This window comes from Gigantopelta aegis, chromosome 4 (genome assembly GCF_016097555.1).
Source record: "Gigantopelta aegis isolate Gae_Host chromosome 4, Gae_host_genome, whole genome shotgun sequence".
NCBI lineage: Eukaryota > Metazoa > Mollusca > Gastropoda > Neomphalida > Peltospiridae > Gigantopelta > Gigantopelta aegis.
In genome coordinates, this window is record NC_054702.1 from 73978684 (window position 1) to 74005790 (window position 27107).

The 27107-nt window shown below is 35.9% G+C and overlaps 1 protein-coding gene across 3 annotated transcripts in view; it reads right to left on the reverse strand.

The window, feature by feature from the left end:
• LOC121371078 (gamma-aminobutyric acid type B receptor subunit 1-like) overlaps positions 1 to 27107 on the reverse strand; it is a 99874-nt gene that overhangs the window by 52628 nt on the left and 20139 nt on the right. For 2 of the 3 annotated variants that reach the window (XM_041496709.1, XM_041496708.1), the window contains exons 3-8: positions 26532 to 26702; positions 25660 to 25761; positions 17129 to 17194; positions 14471 to 14798; positions 4745 to 4900; positions 4209 to 4298 (exon numbers count right to left, since the gene is read on the reverse strand). In XM_041496709.1, the coding sequence (XP_041352643.1) occupies positions 4209 to 4298; positions 4745 to 4900; positions 14471 to 14798; positions 17129 to 17194; positions 25660 to 25761; positions 26532 to 26702 (913 nt within the window). The remainder of the gene's footprint in view (positions 1 to 4208; positions 4299 to 4744; positions 4901 to 14470; positions 14799 to 17128; positions 17195 to 25659; positions 25762 to 26531; positions 26703 to 27107) is intronic. The other variant, XM_041496710.1, reaches the window with a different exon arrangement.

Below are 27107 nucleotides of genomic sequence, written 5' to 3' on the forward strand. Positions count from 1 at the left end.
TGTTGAGGTAATCGTCTTTGATGGTGCGGCTGTAGTTAACATGTTGAAACCTGGGACAGCCAAGTATGCAAGTCAGGTCTTCCATATCTTGCATCACAGCTACAACAGACTATGAGGATTGATGTCATCTGGTATGTTTACAATCTAACCAGTCTGAAGTCAAGCACTCGAAGCATGAGAGGAAAAGGCATACGGAGACATGTGGAGCCACTGACTAAAATTCCTGGAGATTGGCATGGATTCTTAAGGCTTGACGAAAACAAGACTGAACTGTTTTCCTTCCTTGCCACCGAAGCAGTTCTGTTGGAAACTGAGCGCCAGGTCATTAGCCCTCATCTTCAAAATTTCTTATGCAAACAGCCAAGAGATGTCACCAGTATAGCAACATGCACCCATGAGGAGGCAGACATACGGATATTGCTTCATGAAGCTGATGCTCTCAATGAAGGACACATCAAAATCCAAATACGCCAAGTGGACACTGATGTCTTGGCTCTGGCCATACGAACTGTTCAGAAGCTCAATATCTCTGAACTCTGGGTAGCTTTTGGTACTGGAAAGAATTTACGATACCTGGCTGCCCATGATATATCTCATGCCTTGGGTCCGGACAGATGCCTTTCACTGCCCATGTTCCATGCCTTTACGGTGGTAGGGGCAAGAAAACATGTTGGGCCATCAGGAAATTAACACATGGAGTCACATCAGCATTATGTGCCTTAACAACAAAACCATGCTCCACAGAGGACTGGTTTGAAACATTAGAACACTTTGTTGTATTGTTGTATTACCGTACCAGTAGCCTACACCATGTTAATGATGCACGGAAAGTGCTTTTCGCCCAAAAGAGAAGGCAACTCGATCAAATACCTCCTACAAAGGCAGCACTTCAACAGCATGTGAAAAGGGCAGTGTACCAGGCATCACACTGTTGGGGTCAGATGCTAGTTTCTGCTCCAGAACTCCCACCACCAAATGAATGGGGATGGCATCAAGGTGACACAGGCAGCTGGGAACCGATGTGGACAACCTTACCTGAGGCTACCAATGTAGTATGGGAAGAACAAAAATAACCTTAATTAGCTTATGTTCTGGAACTGCCCCTGACGTCACCACAACATAACATACAATGGGCATATCTATAGATCAGATCTAAAAAGAACAAAAAATATGGTAAATTCAGACATTTGTATTGAGTCTTGTGGTAGCCACGGCGGCCATTTTGAAACATGGCCGCCATGACCCCCAGAGGACAAATCTGCAATGTCCTTATATCTATATTTTTTTCTCTAGTGTACTTCCTAACCCCATGCAAAGTTGCATGTTTTTATCATCAAAGGCACAATTTTGTCACATATCTGTTGCACTAATAATAGTAGGCTAACTTAGATCAGAATAACTCAAAACTACCATATAGTCTTTACCAGCACTTAATGCATACCGTTTCACATATTAAATCAAACTTCTTAAAATTTAAAATACAATATATTTTGAAATGGCACGAAACGGTATAGTAAGTTTATAACTACTTAACTATACCAGATTTCATGAGTCTATGATCTGTTGTTGCCATTCATTAAGTGAACAATTTAAGGTGCGGACCCTGTCCTAGATGAGGATCTTAGGAATCTTACGCACCGCCCACTTCCACCCCTACCCCAACCAAACTTCAAAACGGTTTTATCATCCAATGTTTAACGTATAAATATAATGGCTGTATTTCGTTTTAGTGGCTAAAAATGTAATACATTGGCAAGCTAGTCTTTTATGGTTTGTTTGTTTTTTGTGTGTGGTTTTGTGTTTGTTTGGTTTATTGGTTGTTTTTTGTTTGTGTGTTTTTTATCTTTGTTTTTTGTTCGTTTATTTATTTATTTATTTATTTTTTTTTTTTTAAAGGAACAATGCTTTCGTCAAAATATAATGTATGAGTTTTTAACGAGTTTTCAGATTAAATTGCCTGCATTCGAATGAAGTAAGGAATTAATTAATATTTAACGACACCCCAGCAAGAAAAATACATCGGCTAATGAGTGTCAAGCTATGTTAAATGTAAACAAATAAAGTGATGATAAACATCAATATAAAAATTCAACAGTTAAATAAAAACACAGTGTAAAGAACTGTGTAAAAATACAAATATCACAGATAGGTCAAATTAAAATTTAGAATAAAAGTTAGTATCACGTAAAAGTTCTGGATTTCGTTGTCAAAATATTTTTTTTCTAGTTTCTTTGAAATGATTGCACACCATCAAAATGTGTCGATCCATCACAATACACTGACAATGCTCATACTGAGGTGGAGAATCTTTCTTCAAGATAAATGAATGGTTATGACCGATGAGAGCACGACACAAGACTATTTCATCCTTCCTGCGCTGTTTATAGGACTGCCACTCTCCCAAGATTGGCTTGACAGCATGAAGCTTGTTCGCAACAGCACCGTTCCAATCATTTTGCCAAGTCAAAAAGATAAATAGGTTGATAGTATGTTTAAAATCAGTATAAGGCACACCAACCCTGGCATGAGGCAAATCCAAAGCAGACGTGGCAGCTAAACCTGTATTTTCATTACCACTGATGCCAATATGGCTGGGCATCCAACAACATACAATATCTTTATCGGAAATGGATAAAAAGACGCACTTTCGTATAACCATCCCAATTAAATGATGATCCAGCTTCATGTTTCATAAAGCTTGCCTGCATGGGCCGATAAAATCAATGGTAATGTTACTCAGCAGGTTAATGACACAAGGAACTATATACAAAGTATGTTCACAAACTTTCATAATTTTAATTAGCACACACCCTCAAGTTCTCCACTGTATCAAACTCTTTGACCCTTCCTGTGTGTAATATCCCCTACATCAACGCCCATCTCCTTTTGTGGAATATTAATAGGAAGATATGTTTTATACATGTCGCACTGACATGGCCAAGCATCTTCATGTTCACGTGATTTTTCAATAACGGAAATGCTGAACTCTCGAAATAAAATAGTTAACATCTCGACAAGCAGAACTTCAAACACTCAAGCTTTACTGTTTTGTTTCTTTGAAAAAGAAAACGAAAACGAAAACGTTTGTTTTGTTTGGATGTCGAACATTTAGTAATTCTGACACGTAGTCATCAGAGCAAACCCGCTACACTTGTTTCTTCGAATACTATGTATTGATGTTTTTAACACACTTAGATCAACTTCCTTATCACAAGCAACATATGCTTGTGTATTTGAGATAAAGAGACAGTGGGGCGGTGAAATACTACAGTTTTACAAAGGCTCGTGGAATTTGTTACATGTGACATACTGTAATAAATAGATGGAGGAAAAACAAAAATAAGAAAAAAATAACCCCACAAAACAGTGAGGTATGTGGACCTCTGCATATTTGCATATTGTATTATGTTGGATACCTATTCATACTAGCATCAGGGGCAATTAAATGGTATATGTAACTGACAAATATGCTTTCGATTTCACTCGATCCAGGATTAACGTGCCTTATACTAATCTTAAATGTGACATTAATCAATATATTTTTTCAACTTGGCAATATCTTTGCACCGGTGCGGTTGCGATGAATGTTATTTCAGTCAAGCTAGTCATGGGATACTGGCATTGCTCCTATAGGCTAGTAGGAAGAATGAAATATTCTTGTGTCATAATCACATCGGTCACATATGCTTGCCACATTAATTTGTTCTGAAAAGGTATCCTCAAGCTCAGTGTGAACAATGTCAGTATACACTGACGGTTCACCACATTTTGATGGAGTGTAATCATTTGGATCCAACGAGTAGAAATATATTTGGACGATAAAATGTGATGGAATGATTTCGATTCCATCCTCAACTTATTTTGAAATGTTTACATGTTGACTTTTGTTGAAACTTTTAATATACATACCTACTCGACATTTTAACATATTTGTGATATTTATACTTAGCACAGCTCTTTACACAGTGTTATATTGATATTGATCGTCAATTCAGTTATATTTTACCATTGTTTGATACCCAATAGCCAACGAATGTTTGTGTTTGGGGTGTCATTAAGCTTTCATTAATTCCCTACATATCATTCGTTGTATGTATATCAATGGCAGCAATTCTGGCTTCCATTTTTACTTTATGACGCTGGTATTCCAAGTCAATATCAGCAGAGGTCGTTAATATACACACACTACAACCTTTATGTGTACTTACCATTTAACCATAAGACACGTGAAGAGTTCCATATCAACTCATTGCCGATATTAAGTTTATCATATAAAGCGACTGTCACTAATTTCGCATCTGAAAATGACACAGCATTTTATTATATTTTCAGAAACTATCGGATAACAATAAATTGGAACAGAAGTTTAAGTAAAAAGAATAACACACACTTTGAATAAAGCTTGAAAAGGTAATAAAAATATATTAATAGAAATACAAAACATATCTTGAAACAACTTCAGAAAAGTATATAAATTAATAAAGTTAAGCCTGTAATAATAAATGGATATTAAAAAGCCAATAAATGGACTTAGTTGTCAAACGGATTACAAAGGTTACATATTATTTGAAAGAATTAGTAAATGAAACAGAAAATGCAATTTTAGTTGTTTCTCCAGTCGCTTACATCTTGATACATAATATAGATTTACATATTTATGTATAATCATTTTTCTGCATACACACCACGATATATAATTGAACTAAAATAGATGATTGGAAACAATGAACTCTAGTCTTTATACCTTGTAATTGTTGAATCATCGACATTCTAATTACATCACCATATTTATCAAAAAACACATGACCCGATAGCGAATTGAAGTTAACTTTCCTTGTGTTGTTCTTGATTAATTCGCCCATATTGGTATTGGTGTAGGTGAAATTTTCAAGTCCATACCCTGTGAAATGAACATAAGGGAAAGCTAATGAATATCCACAAACTGTATATCATATAGCCTGTAATCAAGTAATTTTCATCAAAACTCCAAGTGAGATAACAATTACTTCAGGATAATTTATTTACAATCCAGTAACAATATATAATTTTGGTGTGCTCAGATTAAATAAGAATTAGGCTATATTGCCTTGAACATATTTTAATGTAGTTTGGTCAAGTTATTCACGCTATTTGACTCATCTCTTGCGTTTGATGAACCATATATCAGGGCGGCCAATTAATTGAAATATTTTTCCCGAATTTCCTGGTATTTTCATTTTTAAGCGCGCGAACACCCCTTTCAAAACAATAGTTTAAAGCACGCGATGATGATAACTAGTTTAACGTACCCATATACCACTAGGGTTTCGAACACGCCCATCCCGAGTCCGACCTCCGATAAGATCGGTGGCCTGACTCGGGATGGAGGTGGGGGGGGGGGGGGGGGGGGGGGGGGGGGGGGGGGGGGGGGGGGGGGGGGGGGGGGGGGGGGGGGGGGGGCGGTGAAAATGGGCAGAATTTTGAAAATAGCAATTAGTAAAAAAGTTAATAGATTAAAGAAAAAAAAGAAAAAGGATACAAGCCAAAAATAAAAAAGAATTGACTGCTCGGCCGAATATTTATATAATTTGGAGCATTTTAGAAGGACAGTCCAAAATTAAATAAGAGAAAGAAGAGAGGATCGGACTATTTAATAATATTACAAAAAAGAAGTAATTTCGACATAAAATTTTGAACGCAGATCTAAACGTTTAAAGTCCGATCGATATGTCCACGCGAGTGGCCTCGTTAAGGCCGTTTGGGTGCACAGCTTAAAGGGACGAGATGGGTTGCATCCCGTCAAGAAAACCCCTAGATTGACAGTCGATAGACGTTGAAGGTGTAGTGCTGTGCTGAAATACAGATCTTGAGAAGCCGGATCCGTCTGAACGAGTAGAGTATCAGACTAGGGTATAGTGGTGCGGACGGGCCCCGACTCCGGATGGTGCGATATGGTATCACTATAAAACAATGTAAAGTCTAGAAAAAGAGTAGTAGGGGCCGACCCCGCTTCTTATTTCTTCTTAGAGTGGGACGGTCAATCTTCCAGTGCTGCTAGGACAGGCTCGGACATGTAGAGACTAAACGCGAACAACCGTGGCGTTCTGCAGAATGGCCGTCATACGAGTCACGAAAAAACAAGTCAACATAGTCAGACGGAGAAAAACGTGGAGGCGAGGAATCTCGCTGAAAAAGAATCCAACCTGGTGGTGCAGACTGTCGAAACGAGAAGCGTTCCAGCGTTCAATCAGTTCCAATGGCCGCATACATCCCAGTAGAAAACTTCATTTCGCTGACAAAAACAACGAAATGAAGGACCCCCAAGTCGAGCACACGAAAGCACGTGCAGTGTGCACAAGCGAAACAAACACGTCTTACCGCGTGGAGCTCCAGCACGCGAAAACACCATTTTCAACAATATAAAAAATTATTTAAACAGCACCATATTTGACATTTAAAAAAAAAAAAAACAATCAAAGAGATAGATAACAATAAACAAAAATTGTATTATTTATTGGAATGTTATGTGGATTGATATATACTTTTATTATTGAATACATAAGTGGCCCTACTTTATTACTTGCCTAGTTTACAAAACATGATAAATATATTCATAAGTGTAAATAAAGTTACTATACCTAGTAGAGCAATTACAAGCATTATCGCACACACACACACGCGCACACAGAGAGAGAGAGAGACACAGACAGACCAAACATAAAAAATCATCACCAAAAAACACCCTAAAAGCCCCACTTTATCAGCAAATAGTGTAGTACAGTTTAACTCCCACCTACAGATTAGTAATAAAGTGACAAACTTGGGACCAATGTTATTTTTATGTAGGTACACTGCCACATTTGCACTATTTTATCAGTGGGGTCGAACTAATTTGTGGTTGACTGAATCCGGGACGAAACGTCTGGTACCCGCATTAAGACTGGCTACCGTTCTGCATTACACTTACATTACTATTTGAGTAGTACTTTTCGCGGCAAAATCTAACAATGGTTTGTAAATATTTAATTTTTTTATAGTTTAACTTACTTGAATAAAACAAGATCGGTAGGTATATTAATTAATTAATTATTAATGTCATGAATGTGTCACAGATTATTGGTAGCCAAATATTATTTAGTGAAATGTTGCATGTGAAAGCATACGAAAAGAACTTAAGAAGAGAACTGTGGATCCGTTTCTTTTATTTTCTGTAACATGTTCAGGTTTTTACACACCATGGCGAAGTTGCATGCATTGCCATTGATCCGATGTCTGTCCCGTAATAATTACTATATGATATTTGAAATATCTTTAAAATGAATACATAAACTACATAACAAGTAAGACAAATTTCACTAGTCGGCTGTCGACAAATACAGCCAATAGACAAACGTCTTAGTAATAGCACGAAACAGTCGATAATACCAAGTTCAGGTTGCAATAGAGAATGCAGAATGATAAACTCTGTTTAATAAACTCGGGATTTAAAAATATAGAAAAATATATTCAGAAATGGTTGCTTCCCCCCCCCCCCCCCCCCCCCCCCCCCCCCCCCCCCCCCCCCCCCCCTAAAAAAATAAAAGATAGCGTATTTGGAAAAAAAATCCAGATATTTTGCATTAATTCCGGAATTCGAGATATGGGTTAAAAATTCCGGATTTTTCGGAACATTCCAAAAAGTTGGTTGCCCTGATGTATCAGATCACATATTTTAAGAATTTGATAACTTTGCAAATTAAATGTAAATTAATTGAGGTCACGGCACTAGGTTTATTAACATTTAAGCAAACGTTCTATGGTGACACTCCATAATTGACGTGTTCATTCATAGTCATCAAACAAAAATATTTGAATAGCAACTTTACAATGAAAGCTCTCCAGCGTTCAGAAAACACAAAACAACGTTAAGAACTAGTTTATTTTTATGTAATGTCATCCAAAATGACGTCATTCGAATATGACATCATTTCCATTCAAAAAGACACCGGTCTCATATTCTTACGTCATTTAAATATCGGGTAATGGCTGACTGGAATTAAAGTTGCTTATATAGTTTACAAAACACGTTCTATTAAGCTTTAGACGGCATTTCCTCGCTTTCTCGCCAATTCAACCAATCAGATATCAGCAATTCGATCGCCTTAATCGCGAAGACACCGCAAAAAGCCGTCTTAATAACATTTCATGCGACAAAAATTACTTTGACATTATTGGCCAGACATCATCGCCAAGAGCTGTACGAATGACGTCAACACAACTGGTGCGAACACGCAGTGACGTTTGCTCCGCCCATGTCAACCAATGAACCTACGAAATGCCATCTAATATGTCTTTCTTTGGACGTCATACAATAATAAAAAAACCCCACTTTATTTAACACGTTCTTCTGTCATAGTTGCTAATTAGCCAAGATGAAACGGTTGTGAAGTTTTTAATTTGATTCAGTATATATATATATATATATATATATATATATATATATATATATATATATATATATATGTACAGTAAAACTTCGTTAACTCGAAGTTGAAGGGAACAACGAAATAGTTCGAGTTTCAGGGAGTTCGAGTGTTCGAAATTCGTACAGCAGACCTCAAAGTGAAACTGCATTGCAGTATTATCATTTCGTTGATATCGGATGTTAGCACATTTCTTCTGTGTATATGATAAAATTAAGTAAATATTAACAGAAACGAGATAAATCCGATCAATTTGACGTAAATCTCTATGTACTTTTGTTGTATTAATTGACAGTAAAGTAAAAAAAAAAACTAAAAAAACTTAAAGCACGTACTTACATATAACCGGAAGTAAGCGATAAATTAAAGTTGATATATTTTTCAAATGTGAAAACGAGGCGGAACGTAACGTTGTAATAAATTAAAATACTGAATGTCGATTAGCCAGAATGCGTTTTCTTTTGCAGTTTATGCATTCCCCTAATGACAATATAGCATATAGACGATCCATTCTGAAAAAAAACAACATTCAACAGGTTCACATTCATTATTCGGCTTAAACAGGCTGAACCGATATCTTTCACTTTATTCAAGACACCTTGTTCGTCGCTGTAATTGTGCTCAAGGGTCTTATGCATGAACCGAGACAATGACGAACTCCCAGACTATTTACGGACGTCGAGACTTTCACGAGTAAATCGGAATGCATGAACACGGACAAGTCAAAGTCACTGACGATTGGACGGACGAAATCACACGATTTTTAGACCTGCTATAACCCAGGCGTAAACGCAGTAGTTTTGGACAACTGGGCATTTAGTATGGCGGCGGTTATACTGATGCGTTACAACAACAGACGTGCTATTCGAAGAAACAGAATATTTCGAGATGTCACCCATCCTTCGGATATATACGATGATATTGAGATATATAAGAAATTTCGATTTCATAGGTACATGATTTTGCAACTAACCAACGAGCTGTACGAGGATATTGCTTATCCATTAACACGAAATGGGTCGCTAACCCCCGTGTTACAAGTGCTTGTTGCTCTTAGGTTTTATGCAACGGGAATATTTCAGAATGTTATAGGTGACTTAATAGGCGTCGACCAGTCCACAGTTAGTCGTACAGTGTCAAGAGTGACCGACGCATTCCTTCGGCATATGAACGAATACATCGTTTGGCCAAATCAGACACAGGCAGATGAAACAAAGTTAATTTTTTTCCAAATGAGACGCTTTCCAAGTGTTATTGGTTGCATAGATGGGACACACATCCGCATCCAGGCTCCAGCTCAAGAGGAACACGAATTTATAAACAGAAAAAAATTCCATTCTATTAATGTCCAGGTAAGTGCAACTACTTTAACACATAATACTGCATTGTTACGTTCAGCAATTAATTTTAGAAAACATTAACATCAATAACTTTTACACACCCACACCCACCCACCCAGACATACACACATTATATATACACACATATATATATATATATATATATATATATATATATATATATATATATATATATATATATATATATATATATATATATATATATATATATATATATATATATATATTATTTAACATTGTCACATACAAGCAATCTTTCAGAAAGGATACAAAACGATCAATGTATTCTGTGGTTTGTCCTGTACTGTATATGGGAAGGTGTATATAACCTTTAGACTACTGGATTAATTTTTAACAAAAACCACGTTGAGTGGGTACAAGTTTATAATTTTTATTCACATATATTCACTTAAATGTTTTATAAAAACATGAAATAAAGTTCATATATTAATCGGTAAGTATTATTTTCGTGTCTTTTTTTGTAATTTTTATTATTTTAGATCGGCTAATGGTGATTAAAATTAGGCAAAAAATCGAAAAAGTTGCGTTTACTTACGGGCATTTGTGGCCAGCTGTCCAGTATTTATGTCCATTATTCCCGATAACAGTGGTTTTCTGACCAGAATTTTTTTTAAAACCCGAACTAAGATTCATATTGCAATATTTGGTAATTTTCGTTGTTGGTAAAACGATCAAATTTATTATCAAATTAGCTGTCACAATCAGCTATCGATCCCTGAAAATGACCGCGACGTGCCGCCATTGTTGTCAAGCGAAAATACTTACCGAAAACCACTTTTTGAACTCAAAATTTCAAGGTATTTTCAATTGAAAAATCTAAACAAAAGCCACCATTTTGAAAAAAAATCTTTTTTCTTTAATTATATTTCCGTTTCCGGTGAGTTTCGTGTGCAAAACGGCGGGAAATATGAATTGGGGAATGCACTGTATACAGTGTACAGTATATCGACTGACGTGACGTCGGGCGAGATATCTCGCCTGCAGTAGTCAGAAGGTTAAACAGTTTGTTAAAATATTATACTGTACACCCATGCTACGGTTTCCTTTACACATTCTTTGATCATTGTAAATTTATTTAAATTAAATTATAAGTTAAACATCTGTTATAAAATTTATTATTTGTGTCATTTTCAGGTGATATGTGATGCTGATATGTGCTTCATCAATGTCATAGCCAAATGGCCTGGGTCAGTGCACGACGCGCGAATTTTGAGACAATCGCCCCTGTTTGCGGACTTTGAAGGAAACAAACCTCCACTAGACGGCATTATACTGGGAGACAGTGGATACATGCTTCGAACGTGGCTCATGACACCCATTATGAACCCAACTACAAGAAAACGGACAAATTTCAACTTTGCTCACTCGTCAACACGAACAACTGTTGAACGAAGCATTGGTGTGGCTAAACAAAGATTTCATTGTCTCCATTGTGGTTTACGACTGCAACCCCCCAAAGCCTGCAAAGTCATCATTGTGTGTTTCATGTTGCACAACCATGCAAGACGTCAGAATCTTCCACCACCCGACGATGCAACAAACCCTTCAAGCATTTCAGAAGATGGGGATGATGGGGACGATTGTACTACCCAGCAAACCATATCAGAGAGGACAGGAACAGCGGCAGGGAAAACAGTTAGAGACAGAATAATCAACGAATGCTTTTAAAGTATTTTATAAATGTAACTCATACAAAAAAACACACACACACACACACATACACATACACATACACACACACACACGCTATAAATACAATTGATATTTCAAATAATTTATTTTCATTTGTAAATTATGAAACTTAATATTATTTTGCAAATACATATACGTTTTGTTTTATTTTCACTGTCCTTGTTTTTTCAATTGTTCTATTTGTAATTCAAGTTTAATTTTTTTTAACTTCACCATTTCCGTTATGACTTCATTCTTATCTATTTCGGAAGACAACCATTTCAAAAATAATTCATTTTCATTTTCAGAGCTGCACTCTACGCTTGGAATAGGTAGTTTGCTCTTCCTCTTTGTTGTCTGCTTAGTAGAATACACGGATTTTGTATTACTCGACGAACCAATGGAATTGAAGGTTGATGTAGTTTCACCCCCAGTTGATGAAGATGGGCCACTAACATTTTCCTCTGTGTTGTTACCGATGCACGCGTCAGATGTAACACTTAATTCAGCATTGTTTCCAATATCTGTAGGAAATTATAATAAAAAAATGAAATAAATGCCTTGCAAATGATTTCACTTAATGTTATATGTGTGTGTTCATATGTTACATGCAATGGAAAAAAAAAGTAATCTGTATAATGCCTTTCGTGGGTGGGTAATTTGTCAACACATTGGCTACAATGAAAATATTTTAAAGATCAATCAAGTACCTTTTAGCGTAGAGCAGTCCTTTATTTAAGACTGAAATTTAAAATAATTACATTAATTAACGTTTGTAAAACTTGATCCTCCGTCAACTTATAGACTCACCCTCTAAGGATGAACATCAACTTTGGGGCTTACTATTACATAAAAGGGTAGTTTATTGATGTTTAGGACTTTAAATTTCCGCAAATGTGTTGAAATTAGCACTGAAAGTCTGCCAATCGGAAGATAGCTTTAAATATCCAGGCATGCTTCAGATTGGGTGATGTGTCAAATTGCCTATAACATATATAAAACTGTTGTAGTAAATATATCTTTCTTAATTTGAAAGTATTTTTTTAATGAATTATAAAATAATACTTTCCAGTTTTGTCAGAATTATCATCTTCCTTCGTGGATTGTGATACTGATGTCAATTTTATGTATGAGTCAGTGGGCACATCAACTGTAAAAATTAAACGAAAACATAGTTATTGTTAACAAATATTTATTAATAATAATATTTGCATTTACAAATGTTATATACGGTTATTTAGTAAAAATAATATGACCGATTATCAAGCTACTGCACCCCATAAATAACTGATCCACTTTAAATATCTTAGACAACCGAGAATTTAGGCAGGGAAAAGTGTTAAATATTTTATTTTTATAAGGTGAGGGAATTTACAAACGTAACCGAATTCAGCCCCTCTATTAAAAACTACGATCTGCGCCTGATAGGTTATGCAAATGCACAGGCCTAGTTGTATTCAACATACCACGTTAACTAATATTTAATTATGAAATTAAAGACTATTTTTAGTGGGTAGAGTGTCATTAGTCATTACAGTAATAAATGTTTTTCTTCATTGTTCAGGGTGGGTTGTGTAAATGTGTTATTTGCAATTTTGAAAAGGGGTACCTCGAGTATCATGTAGCCCTTACCGGTTTTATATATATATATATATATATATATATATATATATATATATATATATATATATATAGTTTTCTACTATTATGTATAACAGAAAGTGATAAAGGACACTCGCGATAAAAAGGATCTATCGTGTCCACCCCGTGCATTTTGACCACAACAAAATATGGTAATATTATAAAGTTATTAACAGGACAATTGATTTTCATAACTTACCTTCAATACCGTGAACAAGGTTCGTGTTGTCTCCAATTATGGATCTCACTAAATCCTCATAGGGTACCTCAGGTAGAGGGCCCCCGCCGCCTGTAGCAGTAGCTTTTCTTTGATTTTGTAGAACGGCTTGTTTCATGTCCTTCCACCTTTTCTTAACTTGTGCCACGGTCCGGCCATGGCCACCAACAGTATTAACTTTGTTTGTAATGGTCTGCCACATCAATTCTTTCTTTTTAATAGTAATACCATTTTGAAAATGTGATGTCAAAAGGTTTTTCTCTAACGCTATTTCTTCCAATAATACTATATTTTCTTGTTGGCTACATTTTGGTTTCTTTACACGTTTATTTACGGGTGACTTTGGTGAGGTCATGTTTACACGTGCATACAACGTATCTCTGAATGAAATGGTGTACATTTACCACTCTAAAAATAGAATTATGGAAAACGTCGTGACTATCGCACTAAAGTCTCGCACTTCATTGTCTTAGTCCCTCGTCTAGTTCATGCATAGGCAATTGACGACGGGCAAAGTCTCGACGTATGTAGTCCGGGACAATGACTTGTCCGAGACTTTTGGTTGTCTCGGTTCATGCATAAGACCCCAGAAGACGAAAAATGATGCATTTGAACAACACTAGGCCACTCCACTGACAGTGCCTCTAACCCATTTGAAACACACTCCATTTCCGCTGAAATATTACAGAGACGTGGGACACATGAGAGTGTTGCTTATTTTTGATAAAATGGTTTAGATATATCTTTATAAATAAATAAATAAATTGGAAAGCCTTCTTTGTCTAATCGTGCAAAATACAAAGGTAACACACAAGTTGCAAGTGATTATAATACTTTATTTACTGCATGGATGAGAGAAAAGTCATCCATCATACGCAGTCATGTGGGATAGAAACACTAAACACACGGTGGTGGAAATGTTGGACCTTCTCGTCTGTACGTTTACTATCCTCGCGTGTCCGCTTACTATACCACATAGCTGCGTTTGCAATACATATATGTCATAATATGATATAAGCTAATATGCATTGCCTGAAAAGGTTAATTTGTTGTAAATAGTGCTCTCAGTTCAAATTTGTCAATCTTGAAGAGAATTGTCAATACTCAAAAATATGTACCTGTGTTTTTAAGATCAGCCATCGTAGCATTGAGAGCACGAGCAATAACCCATACCGAATCATAAGCCGCCTGTGCCATGTCGTGACCTGGACGCATTTCGTAATCAGTCTTAGTATTGTAATCACTCATAAACTTTTGTAGTGTAAATCCGTTGTCATCCTGCTTAGTGCCAAAAGATTCAAAGAAAGTACTAATAGAGAAGTAGTTGCCGGCAGCTGACAGTATTTCATTACTAGTACAGTCTGTATCGTTGACTTTCCACCAATTATCTTCTAAGTGTGGAATCACCCAAACAATCTTCGGTCCACTGAATCTGATTTTAAAGGCCTTTGTAAAGAAAACACAAGTTGCATATCAGTCAAATACTTCACTAGTAGTGGTATAATGTTAGGTTGCTCGAGAAAACTGAATACAAACTATTCTTTTACACCTGATATTTAAGGTAGCAAGACATGCCAATATACGATCTGACAAACAGCGCACCAAAACACTCTATCTCTTTGTCTGTCACAAACACACTCACACACTCACACAGACATATACAGTTTTCATGATATAGTGATTTGCTTCATAGAATTTATTCCGACATACTCCTGCACATGCTGTAACGTCAACGTGGTGCAGGTGGTATGAAATTCTCTTTGAGAATGGACAATACAGCACAACTCCCCTTTTGGGGCACTTTGTTGGCTGTGAGGTGTGACCCGAAATATTTGATGATGGGATCCTGGTGGTTGAATTCAGTCAGATAGTTGGTTAAGAAGCCCCGATCTGATTAGACATGCTAAGCTCAAGAAGGGTCCACATCGAAGTTGTGGATTCTCCTTCACATAATGAAGAATCCATGATCAATGTTATAATTAAAAAGTCCAGACTAGTTTCTTCTGAATCCTGGTCACGGTTCTTGGCTGTTACTTTTTCAACTGACATAGCCGTTGGCAAACTTTCACTGTTTGCTATTCAGAAAGGTCTGGTTGGTTTGGTTAGTGAGTTAAAAAATGTAAAACAAAATGATTAATGATTAATTGCTAGTGGAATGTTCCAAAGAGAATCTCTCAAAGTGCAATATATCGATTACAGTGACAGCTCACTGAACTTTAAATTCATCCAAAGGTGCCATAAGATGTCGAGATTTGGAAGGAGTTGTTGAAGATAAACCAACGCTTCCAAGCTCAATTAATGCTGGTTATCTCGGTGTACCTGTTCAACTTTACATCCCGAACCTTTTACGTTGTTTCAAATGTCAAACATCAAACATTTAGGCATGATCAGAATACATGCTGAAATAAATATACATGTGCTCGCTGTGTTCAGTTTCACCATGACAACAAAACATTAAGTGTGTCAATTATAACAGGAATCACTTTGCATATTCGCGAAAGTGCTAAGTGGAAGTTGGAAAAGAAGGTTCAGCAGGTCATGGTTGACAGGCACTTGTCATTTCAGAAATCTAGAAAAATGGTGGAAACATCAATATCTTCAGCTACTGCAGAAAAAAATGTATGCTGCAGTAGTTAAGGTTTCCATGACAAGTGTTTATGTCAATACTGATCTTACTTGGCCAATTGATGAACATAAGTACAGAAAGTTGTCTGATGTTGAAACACCCCCCACCCATCCTTTGGTTGTTGACATAAGTGATGAGAATGGACAATACAATACACTGTCAGTGTACTCTGACGGTACTCCACGTTTTGGGGGAGTGAAGTCATCTTAGAGCACCTAGAAAATATATCTTTGGACGAAGAAATGTCATAAAATCATTTCGATTCCATCATAAATTTTGTTGCAATTTCTTTGTGATACTGAATTGTATTCAACATTTTTATTTTATCTATCTGTGATATTTGTCCTTTTTGTACAGTTGTTTACACTGTGTTTTAATTTACTTCTTGAATGTTTAGATTGATGCTGTTCATCACTTATTTTTTGCATTTACCATATTTTTTCTATTTACCATAGTAAAATGCACCGTCAGTGTACACTGACGGTATGTCACATTTTGGTGAGTGTAAGTATCTGAAAGAAACTCGAAAAATATATATCTTGTCAAAGGAATGTGATGGAATAATTTCAATTCCATCCAGAATTTTTATTACAATTTTTACGTGAAACCGACTTTTACTCTAAATTTTAATTTGATATTTGTATTTTTGCACATTTCTTTACACTGTGTTTTTATTTGACTTTTGAATTTTTATACTGATGTTGATCATCACTTCATGTTTTGAATTACCATCGTTTGACATCCAATAGCCGATGCATTTTTCATGCCTGGGTGTCGTTAAACATTCATTCATTCATTCATTCATTCATTCTATAAGTAAAAAGACATGAGTTAAATTTAAGATCTCATAGATCTGCTCTGAACAGCAGTTTCAAATTTCATTCACATATTATTTCCATTCCGTTCCATTTCTCGGGCAATATATTTAACCTACCCAATGCCATTTCATGTTATTTATGAACGAACACTAGAAACACTTTAAACTTTGTTTTGCTATTAACAGTTTTATGCTAACAGTTTTAATTCGTCTGTTGAAAAGCTAAGAGGAGCAACAGTAAGAGCTGTGACATGTTCATGAGGGCAAGCATTTACAAAAAAGTCAACCTAATTTTAGCATTCTCAAAATGTCTTTGACTTCAATTAGACTAACCTCGCAGAAAAGCTGTCTAGCTTTATTTTCAATAAAGGCGCCAATGATAATTCTTGCATCATGTTCCTGGAAAATAAGAATCGTTATTCGAAATTAATATTGTATTAAGAACATTTATGTTAGTGTTGTATCATTGTGTTTTATTCACAACAAGATTCGAACAAAATTATATTTAAAGCCTTTAAACATTTTGAATACTAAGTTTCCTTTAAATTAAAATAATTAATAAAAAAGAATATATATAAGGAAGGTACTGAGTAAATTAATAATGGATGATTCAACACTCACTAAAAAAGCTGACAAAAGTTCCGCCATCTTAATTATTGACAAAGACAGTTACATCGCAGAAGTCAACAGAGAAATGTTTTTACAAATAAAAGAGAGAAAAAAACAAACGAGAAAAAAGAGAAAAAAAACACAAAAACAGAAACAGTCTTAACCGAGACTCATGTAAAAAATGTTAGCAAAATGAGACATCAAATTAATGTGCAATGATCAAGAAATTACTGCGGAGGTATTTAAGTGTTTAAGGAAGGAAATGTTTTATTTAACGACGCATTCAGCACATTTTATTTACTGTTATATGGTGTCGGACACATGGTTAAGTAACACACAGATATTGAGAGAGCAAACCTGCTGTCGCCACTTCATGGGCTACTCTTTTCGATTATGTCATGTCATGTCATAGGGTTTTACGTGCACATTCAGAACAAGCTGTTGTAGCACCTGTCGTGGGCACAAGAGCCGGCCTTGGCCGGCTCCTCCATCCATGACAGGAAAGGTGGGGGGAGGGGAGAGGAGGGACCGCTTGCACTGGCAGGTGCAAGGGAGCACCAGCAGCCCGATCAAATCGGTAGCAGGCGGGTAAGGGTGGGGGTGGTGCTATGGAATTTGAATGGAGCAGTTAAATGCCAGAGAAAAGGGTGCGCAATTTTGATTGAAGGAATTTGGCGCAATTTTGAACAGTCGGTAGAAAGGTAAATGGCCGAGCTAATATAGGTTTTGATATTAATGAATCGAGAGTAGCTCGTTAATTTTAGACCTTTACGATGCTGTGGTGTCTCCCTTGGTTTGCCCATAGGGCCCTTATAAAGGGCCTGACCGCTTGTGGTCGAGGCATCACCAAGTACCAAGTTATTACCAGCAGCAAGTATTGGGGGTTTGGGTGGGGCAGGCCGATATTCTTTTGTTCAGCTTCCCCCGGGTGCATTGCAATTGTGTACTCGGAACGGTATTCTTTTGTCCGGTTCCTTATTAGAGTACGTGCTGGACCATTAAATGGGGGCAGGTACATTGTTATCATTAGTCAATGCACCCTGTGTACTGATGCAGTGAGCGTGTAGTCTGTCTGTGAATCCTAGTTTTGTGTTACGGTTGTATCTATTGTCTTAAGTCCCTATTCTAGTGAGTTCAACGGTCAGTCATGACCACCCATCCCCCTCCGTCCTTGTTTAGCATTGAATACAATGACGCAGGGGAAGTTAAACTAGCCTAGCTATCTAATTTGAAGGGTTAAACCCTTATAGTGTAGGTATTAGTTTAAAAGCCTAGTGCTTGGCATACTTAACTTTATTACCAATGCAATAAAACGAAACTAACGGTGGCAAGTAGCAATTGTATACATGTATGCACCGATCTAGGTACTTAGTTTGAAGAATTTTGATTCCCGCCCCCTAAATATAGGATTTTAGTAGGCTTACTTGGTTTGTCTTCAGGCTATCTGGATAGTTGGGTATCGGTTTTCCTGCATGTCTTTGCTTCTGGAACCCTAGTTGACTTACATTAGTTAGCTAGGATGGAATGCATCAGTAATACAAAAAAAATAAAAATAAAAATAATAATAATAATAAAAACATGGTGCGGGTGCAAAGACAAATTCGTGCAGTTTATTTACAGTTAGGTGTAGTGGGGTTCTTGATCCGTGATTGGCTGGATTGGACCAATTCGATTAGCAGCAGGGGATCTTTTATATGCACCATCCCACAGACAGGATAGCATATACCACGGCCTTTGATATACCAGTCGAGGTGCACTGGATGGAACGGAAAATAGCCCAATGGGCCCATCGACGGGGATCGATCCCAAACCAACCACACATCAAGCGAGTGCTTTACCACTGGGCTACATCCCGCCTCGTAAGTGTTAAAAGCACGATGAACGTCAGACTTGTTAATAAAGATATCTCTCTTGGACATCCATGACGCCCAATCATATCCTGATGTAATTCAGCAACAGAACGTATTTCGTGTCTCATAGATGACATTTTGAAGCCACGTGTGGAAAAATTAGACTCATATGTCCATGACTCATCGGACGTTCTTACAAGATTGCATAATATACCAAACATATTCAAAGAAACATTCTTCGTAACTATGGACGTGTCATCTTTATATACAAACATTCTTGACAACGAAGGAATTGAAGTAATGGAAATAACACTTACTGGTGACAATTACAACTCCAACATACCCATTAATACAATTAGTAAACTAGTTGCAACAATATTAGAATCCAATAATTATTTTGAAATCGCCACAGACCTGCCAATTGTACCTGTTTATATAGTTTCCAGAAGAAATGTTACATGTTCGTAGTTTACCTTTATATGCACAGAGTGCCCAATTGGTATTGATGGATACTGATTTCCATTGTGCAGAAGAACACATTTGAGACTTCGGGAAAAACTGTCTATGAACAGATGACAATCATTTGGTTCATGATCAATACCCAGTTCTTAAAATAAGTTCTCAATGTCATTACAGAAACAATCATAATTCACAATATTATGAGAACCTTTCATGTCTTTTCCTAGGAGCTGTAGTTCGACAACTGTTGTCCAAAAAGTTCCACTCCATCAGTCGTGATGTTAGAAGCTCGTCAGCCCGAGATCGCGAATCAAATCATCCAGTTCCTGCTGGTTTGGAAAGTGTGGTTGCTTTTTTTTCTTCGTCAGTATGACCAACGTAAGATTCTTCAGATTCAAATTCAAACTTTTCAACTTCTTCAGACAGTTCTTCAGAGTGTAGAACTGGAGCAATAGATGATGGAATATTTTCGTTTTCTTGAATCTTGAAATATCCACCATACAGAAATAGAAGTCATTCACATGGTTCTGTAGTACTCTTCATATTCGGGGTATGGCAAAGGGAATTGAGGGGCGGTCACTTCGCATCCATCCCTCCAAATCCGATCGACATGTACCACAAACAACGTGTGGAGCCATTGATTTGTCTTGATCCCCAATCTTCATGCCAAAGTATAATTCATAGGCTTGTGCAAATTTCGTAGATACTTTGATTCCATGCTTTACCTGCATATGACCAATGTTGAATCCACAAACGTAACAAAATAAATCGCCAGAATGTAAGCAGCTTCGCGATGAAGACATTGCACACATGAAAAATAGTAAGTTGACCTGTACACGTATAGACCTATATATACACCATTTGGGGGCAGCAGTAGAACATTCTAGAAAGCACTGGAACATTATATACAACACTGGAATATTCTAGAAAGTAATGGAACATTCTAGAGAATACTTAAACATAGCAGTCATTGGAAGATTCTAGAAAGTACCAAAACATTCTAGAAAGCATCAGGTCCTAAAAGGTACTGGAATATTCGGTGCTTGGAATTTCAAGAATGTGGAATATTTTTCTAAAACCTGACATATAGTACTAATTAATGCCAAATGTATGCTTAATCTAACAAAACTGAATGGAAAATGCAAAAATATCAATATAATAAAATCTTTGTTACATTGTGTAATTTTCAATTTAATGGTTAAAGCTTTATCCAAATACAAGACACTGCAATGGGTACAAGAATGACCCCTAGTTATGCTAATTTATTTATGGGCTGTTTTGAAAAAAGTCTTACTAAGCAAATGTGTGAAATCGCCGCTACTTTGGCTTAGATATATAGATACCAAATTCTTTATTTTGGACCATTCTTACCAAGATCTAAATAATTTCATTCAGTCTACCAATGAACAACACCCGACCATTAAATTTACGCACACACATATTCAAGGAATAAAGTGATATTTTTAGATATTGATGTTATTAATTAGAGGGTCTTTTTAAACAACGGTTCATACAAAAACAACAAACACGCCAATATTTACATTTTAAATTAGCTCACCCAAAAGCATGTAAAAAAAAAAAAAGAATTCCGTTCAATCAAGCTAAAAAGTACACACATTCATTTCTAAAAGTGAGACGTTACAAACTGAATTAAAACGTTTGAAAGAAAACAACACTTCTTAAACAGACTTTACCCTCCTCCCATTGGAAATAACGCCATAGGAAAAGGTTTAATTGGACCCAAAGAAAAGCATCTAGAATCACCTGCATCTACTTCTGAACAACAAACAATAATACCTTTCGTCGTAATATACATCCCATTCCTACCAAATATTGGTCACATATTACACAGGTATTGGTGAATTCTCGAACAGTCAAGTAAATTCAAAGTACTGACACAAAGCAATCCAATTGTTGCTTTAAAAAAAACTCAACCAACATGCTTGTCCATTCTAAACTACAATATAATGGTGTTAATAAAAGGGGGTGCGACGTAGCCCAGTGGTAAAGCGCTCGCTTGATGTGCGGTCGGTTTAGGATTGATCCCCGTCAGTGGGCTATTTCTCGCTCCAGCCATTGCACCACGACTGGTACATCAAAGGCCGTGGTATGTGCTATCCTGTCTATGGGATGGTGCATATAAAAGATCCCTTGCTGCTAATCGAAAAGAGTAGTCCATGAAGTGGCGACAGCGGGTTTCCTCCCTCAATATCTGTGTGGTCCTTAACCATATATCCGACCCCATATAACCGTAAATAAAATGTGTTGAGTGCGTCGTTAAATAAACATTTCCTTCCGTCCTTCGTGTTAATAAAAAATCACTCTGCATTAAAATGTGGCAAACGTAAATGTAAAAATTACAAATTCCTTGAAGAAAAAACACACTTTAAAAGCATTCAAAATGGAGGCGTTTATCACATAAAACATATTATGACATGCTGTTCTTCAAATGTTATTTATCTTATCACTTGCACAAAATGCGGTATGCAATATACAGGACAAACAGGGGAGGGGGTAAGATGTCTTTACGAATTAATGGATATAGTAGCGACATCAATTTATATTCATGTAAATCTATATTAGTTAATACCCACTTTAATACGAATTGTCGTTCCATATCAAACTTTTCTTTTACCCCAGTTGAACAGTTATTAACAATGATGAACACCATCGCCTAGTAAGGGAAATATTGTTGATACACGAATTACAAACTAAACACCACATGAACTTAATGATAACGTTTTATTTAATGTAAATATATCTTAATAACTTAGTACATCATACAGATACAATGCAGTACAGTGGGATTACTTTGTATTTATCTACATTGAAACAATGTTTTATATACAAAGGTAGATCATTTAATAATCTTGTCTTTATAGTAATTCTAAAAAATTGCTAAGCAATGCATTGATGCCTATGCACTATTTTGTATTATTTATTTATTTATTTATTTTTATATAGGCCTACTTGAAATGTGACTTTGTACTTTAAAATTTCAATATGTTCAGTTAGTGGTCTAATGTCTGTTCTCACGGCTATTTGTCTGTGCATTAACCTGCTAATTTTAGTCTACTTTTGAATCTACTACATATCCTGAACATAATGACAAAGTGATATTAATAGAAATAAGAATATATAATTAACCTGTTGACTTGACATCATCTTATTGTCAGTTTGAAAAAGGCAAAATGCCAAAACATGTCATTAAATTACTGAACTGTTGGTGGAGGTGTATATATACTGTGGACTGTCTAAAATGGATTTACTTGGGACTGATGAAATATGCCTGTGCAGGTGTAGACAGAGTTCGTCCAGAGTTACGATATATTAATCAGCAAATAGCAACACAAATACAACGCCATATTAACCAAACGTTTGGGCTATGTGAAAGCAAGGCTAAGCAATGCTTCTTTTAGTGGCTGGTATAAACCTGATACATATTTGCGTTTCTAAGAAACCATTCAAATGTTCGAACTTGCTGTTGGCTATTGGTTTTCTCTCTACCGAAATGTTGTCCTCGTACAATTGCCGGTAATGGTCACTACGTTTCAGTATATCTGATACTGTCTGCTTCCAATCTTGACTTTCAAAGCTAAATCTTTCTGTTTACACAGAGAATTTGATGAAAATCCATCAATCAATTTCACTTCATGTTCTCAGGAGAGTTTGACATGTTGCCCGGTTTTTTGGTTGATCCGCCATTACAAATTCAGTAAGACAATGCCAAACGGAAGTGTCATTTATGCAGGTATTAAACAACAGATTGATATAATACAATGCAGGTATGAACACATACAAATAATAATCCGATTTATCTTGCTACCTACACCCGTTACAACAGGTGTGGTTCATTGTTACCGGCCTCGGCGGTGTCGTGGTTAAGCCATTCGACATAAGGCTGGTAGGTACCGGCTCCCACCCAGAGCGAGTTTTAACGACTCAATGAGTAGGTGTAAGGTCACTACACCTTCTTCTCTCTCACTAACAATTAACAACTAACCAACTGACCTGGACAGACAGCCCAGATAGCTGAGGTGTGTGCCCAAGACAGCGTGACTGAACCTTAATTGGATTATAAGTAAGAAAATAAGTTGAAATTAAATGAAAAGGTTCATTGTTCATTAAGCCTTCAAAGAGGCACGATTATTTCATAAAATTATTATTATTATTATTATTATTATTATTATTATTATTATTATTATTACTGTACCAGATACTGCCATTACACTACCACTACTACTACTACTACTACTACTACGACTACTACGACTACCATTACTATTATTATTATTATTACTACTATACTACTACTACTACTACTACTACTACTACTACTACTACTATTACTACTACTACTACTACTACTACTACTACTACTACTACTATTACTACTGTTACAGTTATTATCATTTAAAATCATATACAAGTAAATACATGTATTATGTATTATCATATGTTATTATTTCATCCTCCTGTAAACCATCTTGTCACGTTTATACTATGTATTACTTTACGTTGTGGAACGGCCTGAGTGTAATAAAGTTCAGTTCAGTTCAGTGTTCTAATTAATTAGGAACTGTCCCCATTGTTTAAAAGGTGACTACTGGTAGACAGTTGAAGTACGATCGCATGCCGGTGTAGACAGAGCTAATTACTACTTGGTCAGCTGGAGGGTACATCTAAGCAAAATTGCAGAATGACAAACTTTTAAAAGTTGAGCATAACACAGACTTAAACGCTTCACCTGGGGTCTAATGCATGAATCGAGACACTAACGTTGTCTCGGACAATTTGCGAACGCCGAGACTTTCACGTGCAAGTCAGAATGCATGAATGTAGACAAGCCAAAGTCTGGGACTATTGAAGGGACGAAATAATAATAATAATAATAATAATAATAATAATAATAATAATAATAATAATAATATAATTATTATATATATATATATATATATATATATATATATATATATATATATATATATATATATATATATACACTCTTAAAAAAAAGTAAGAATTTATTATTGCAAAAATTGTAAGGTATATTAGCTGTGGGCAATGGTTATATGATAATAGTGAATTAACTGGGCAAACATTACAACTGGTAGTTCAGTATTACAGTAGGTTTTATGACCACCAAAGGACGATTGGGGTCAGAAGTGAAATTTGAAAGTTGACGTTTTTTTTATCAGTAAATCACAAATTCAAACAATAAAAAATTACTAAAAACAAAACAATAACAACTGTATGATCAACAGAATGAAAAAGATTGACAGAAATAATGTTCCACAGTGATTAATGGACCTTCCTGGAAATTGTCAAAATCGATAATGACACCCGAAGCTATGGAATGTGTTGATAAACAGACCTGAACGTTCTTTACTAGGATGTCTGTGGTTAAAACGTATGTTCGGTCTAATATATATTTCCAAAATATAGCTATATTAGTTTCTGAAGACTGCCTATAAAAATCATAGAACCATGTTTCAGAAATATCCAATTAAAACTTTAAGAGAAGATAGACTTTCAAATGTAATGTTTAAAAACAACACATATTCACTATTTTCTAGAAGAAAAAAAGTAGAAAAAAATCTCTATTATTATGTGGAGGATCATTGTACAAGGTTTCAAAACAATTCAATCAAATCTGTATGAGAAGACAGACTTCAAGGAAAACGTTCATTGGCTCATGGACGCCAGACGAATCTGTATTATTAGAAAAGCACCACTGACGAAAGTCATAGTTGAGCTAAAAAAATTATAATTTGAACAGCGAAACCATCAACCCATCACATTCAAATATTTAGAGTAGTCTATACCAGGTGTTTTTCCTAAAACACCCTTCCTACTTGGCCTTTAGGAGTACTGACATTGCCAAGACAGGAAATAATAAAGAAAACCTCAGACAGATCAGAAATAATATAATTGTGATTCTCTTACCTTTAATTGTTGGACGGACACTCTGGGGCTCTCGCTGAACTGGTACATATGCGTGATTTCTATGCGTTTTTTAATCAGGATACCTTGAATATCTTCCATCATCTGATAGTGAAATAAAAATAAAGCATATAAAATTATACCTCAGACTTGAAAACTGTCATAATTGAAGTAACTATACAGAAGATAGATTACGTTTATACTGGTGTTCTTGATGTTTTTGTTTTGAGATAATTTTAGTTAGAAACATAATACTATTTACCACTACTAAATAATAAGTATACACCACTGCTAACTACTGTTCTCATACTGGCCAAATTGGCCTAAACAATAACAAAATAAAGTGTTTGGGTTTTTTGGTGGGAGGAGGGGGTGGGGGGGGGGGGGGGGTGTACATTTGATATTTTAATCTCATTTAAAGTTTACTCTGTAAAATACCAAATGTTCATTTACCATTAGTTTTTATCACAGGTCAGAACAAGCTTACCCTAGTTGGCCACAATGATCTGCTTAAGTCCCTGATACTAAATATAATATTTGAAAAAAAGCAGTCATTTATTTGTACAGATACCTGTAATTTCAGCACAGGCTGCAGTGTTTCCAGTACAACATACCATTTTTACTACTATTACTACTAATACGTTTTCTACTCCTCCCCCTCCCATCATGATGATTTAGACTACTTCTACTACTACTACTACTACTACTACTACCAATACTACCATTACTACTACTACCATTACTACTACTACTGCTACTACTACTACTATACTTCAATTTCTACTGCAACTACTTCTACTACTAGCACACCTACTACTGCTACTATCACCAACACTACCACTATGAAGAGCCAATGAAGATAAAATATACTTTACCATTGAAAACATATGTTTTAATTCGTGTATTGTTGTGACCCGAGTCCAATTAAAATGCTGGAGCAGAGCAACACGAGCATAGTTATCTTCATTCAAGGAAACAACAAGTCGAAAAAAGGTGGGATAGCGGACCTTATTCGTCAGAGCTGGTGATGAGGACCCGTAGCTAACCTGTAACCGTAAATTCTAGAATATCTTAATGCAAAGCAAATGTCACTAGCATTACCTGTACCTGGCTAATGTCATTACAATCTGATTCACTACCAGCCAAAGTGACTTGAACTACCCAGTGAAATTACCAATTAAACCAATGTATATTACTATAATAATTCTTACTGAGAACAATTTCCCCATTATGAATGATCACAATGGAAATAATGTGTGCTAACAGCTACTATTTAAATGTTATACCAATAGTTTGTCAAACTAGTATTGTGAAAGAACTGCTAAAGTGATACATGTAACTTGCCGGGACCAACACATTTCCATGTGGATCATACAAATATAACATTTCTGAAAGGGCGAAGAGGCATTTTGACTATTACCCTATCAGAAATATTATTATACTGATTTCCT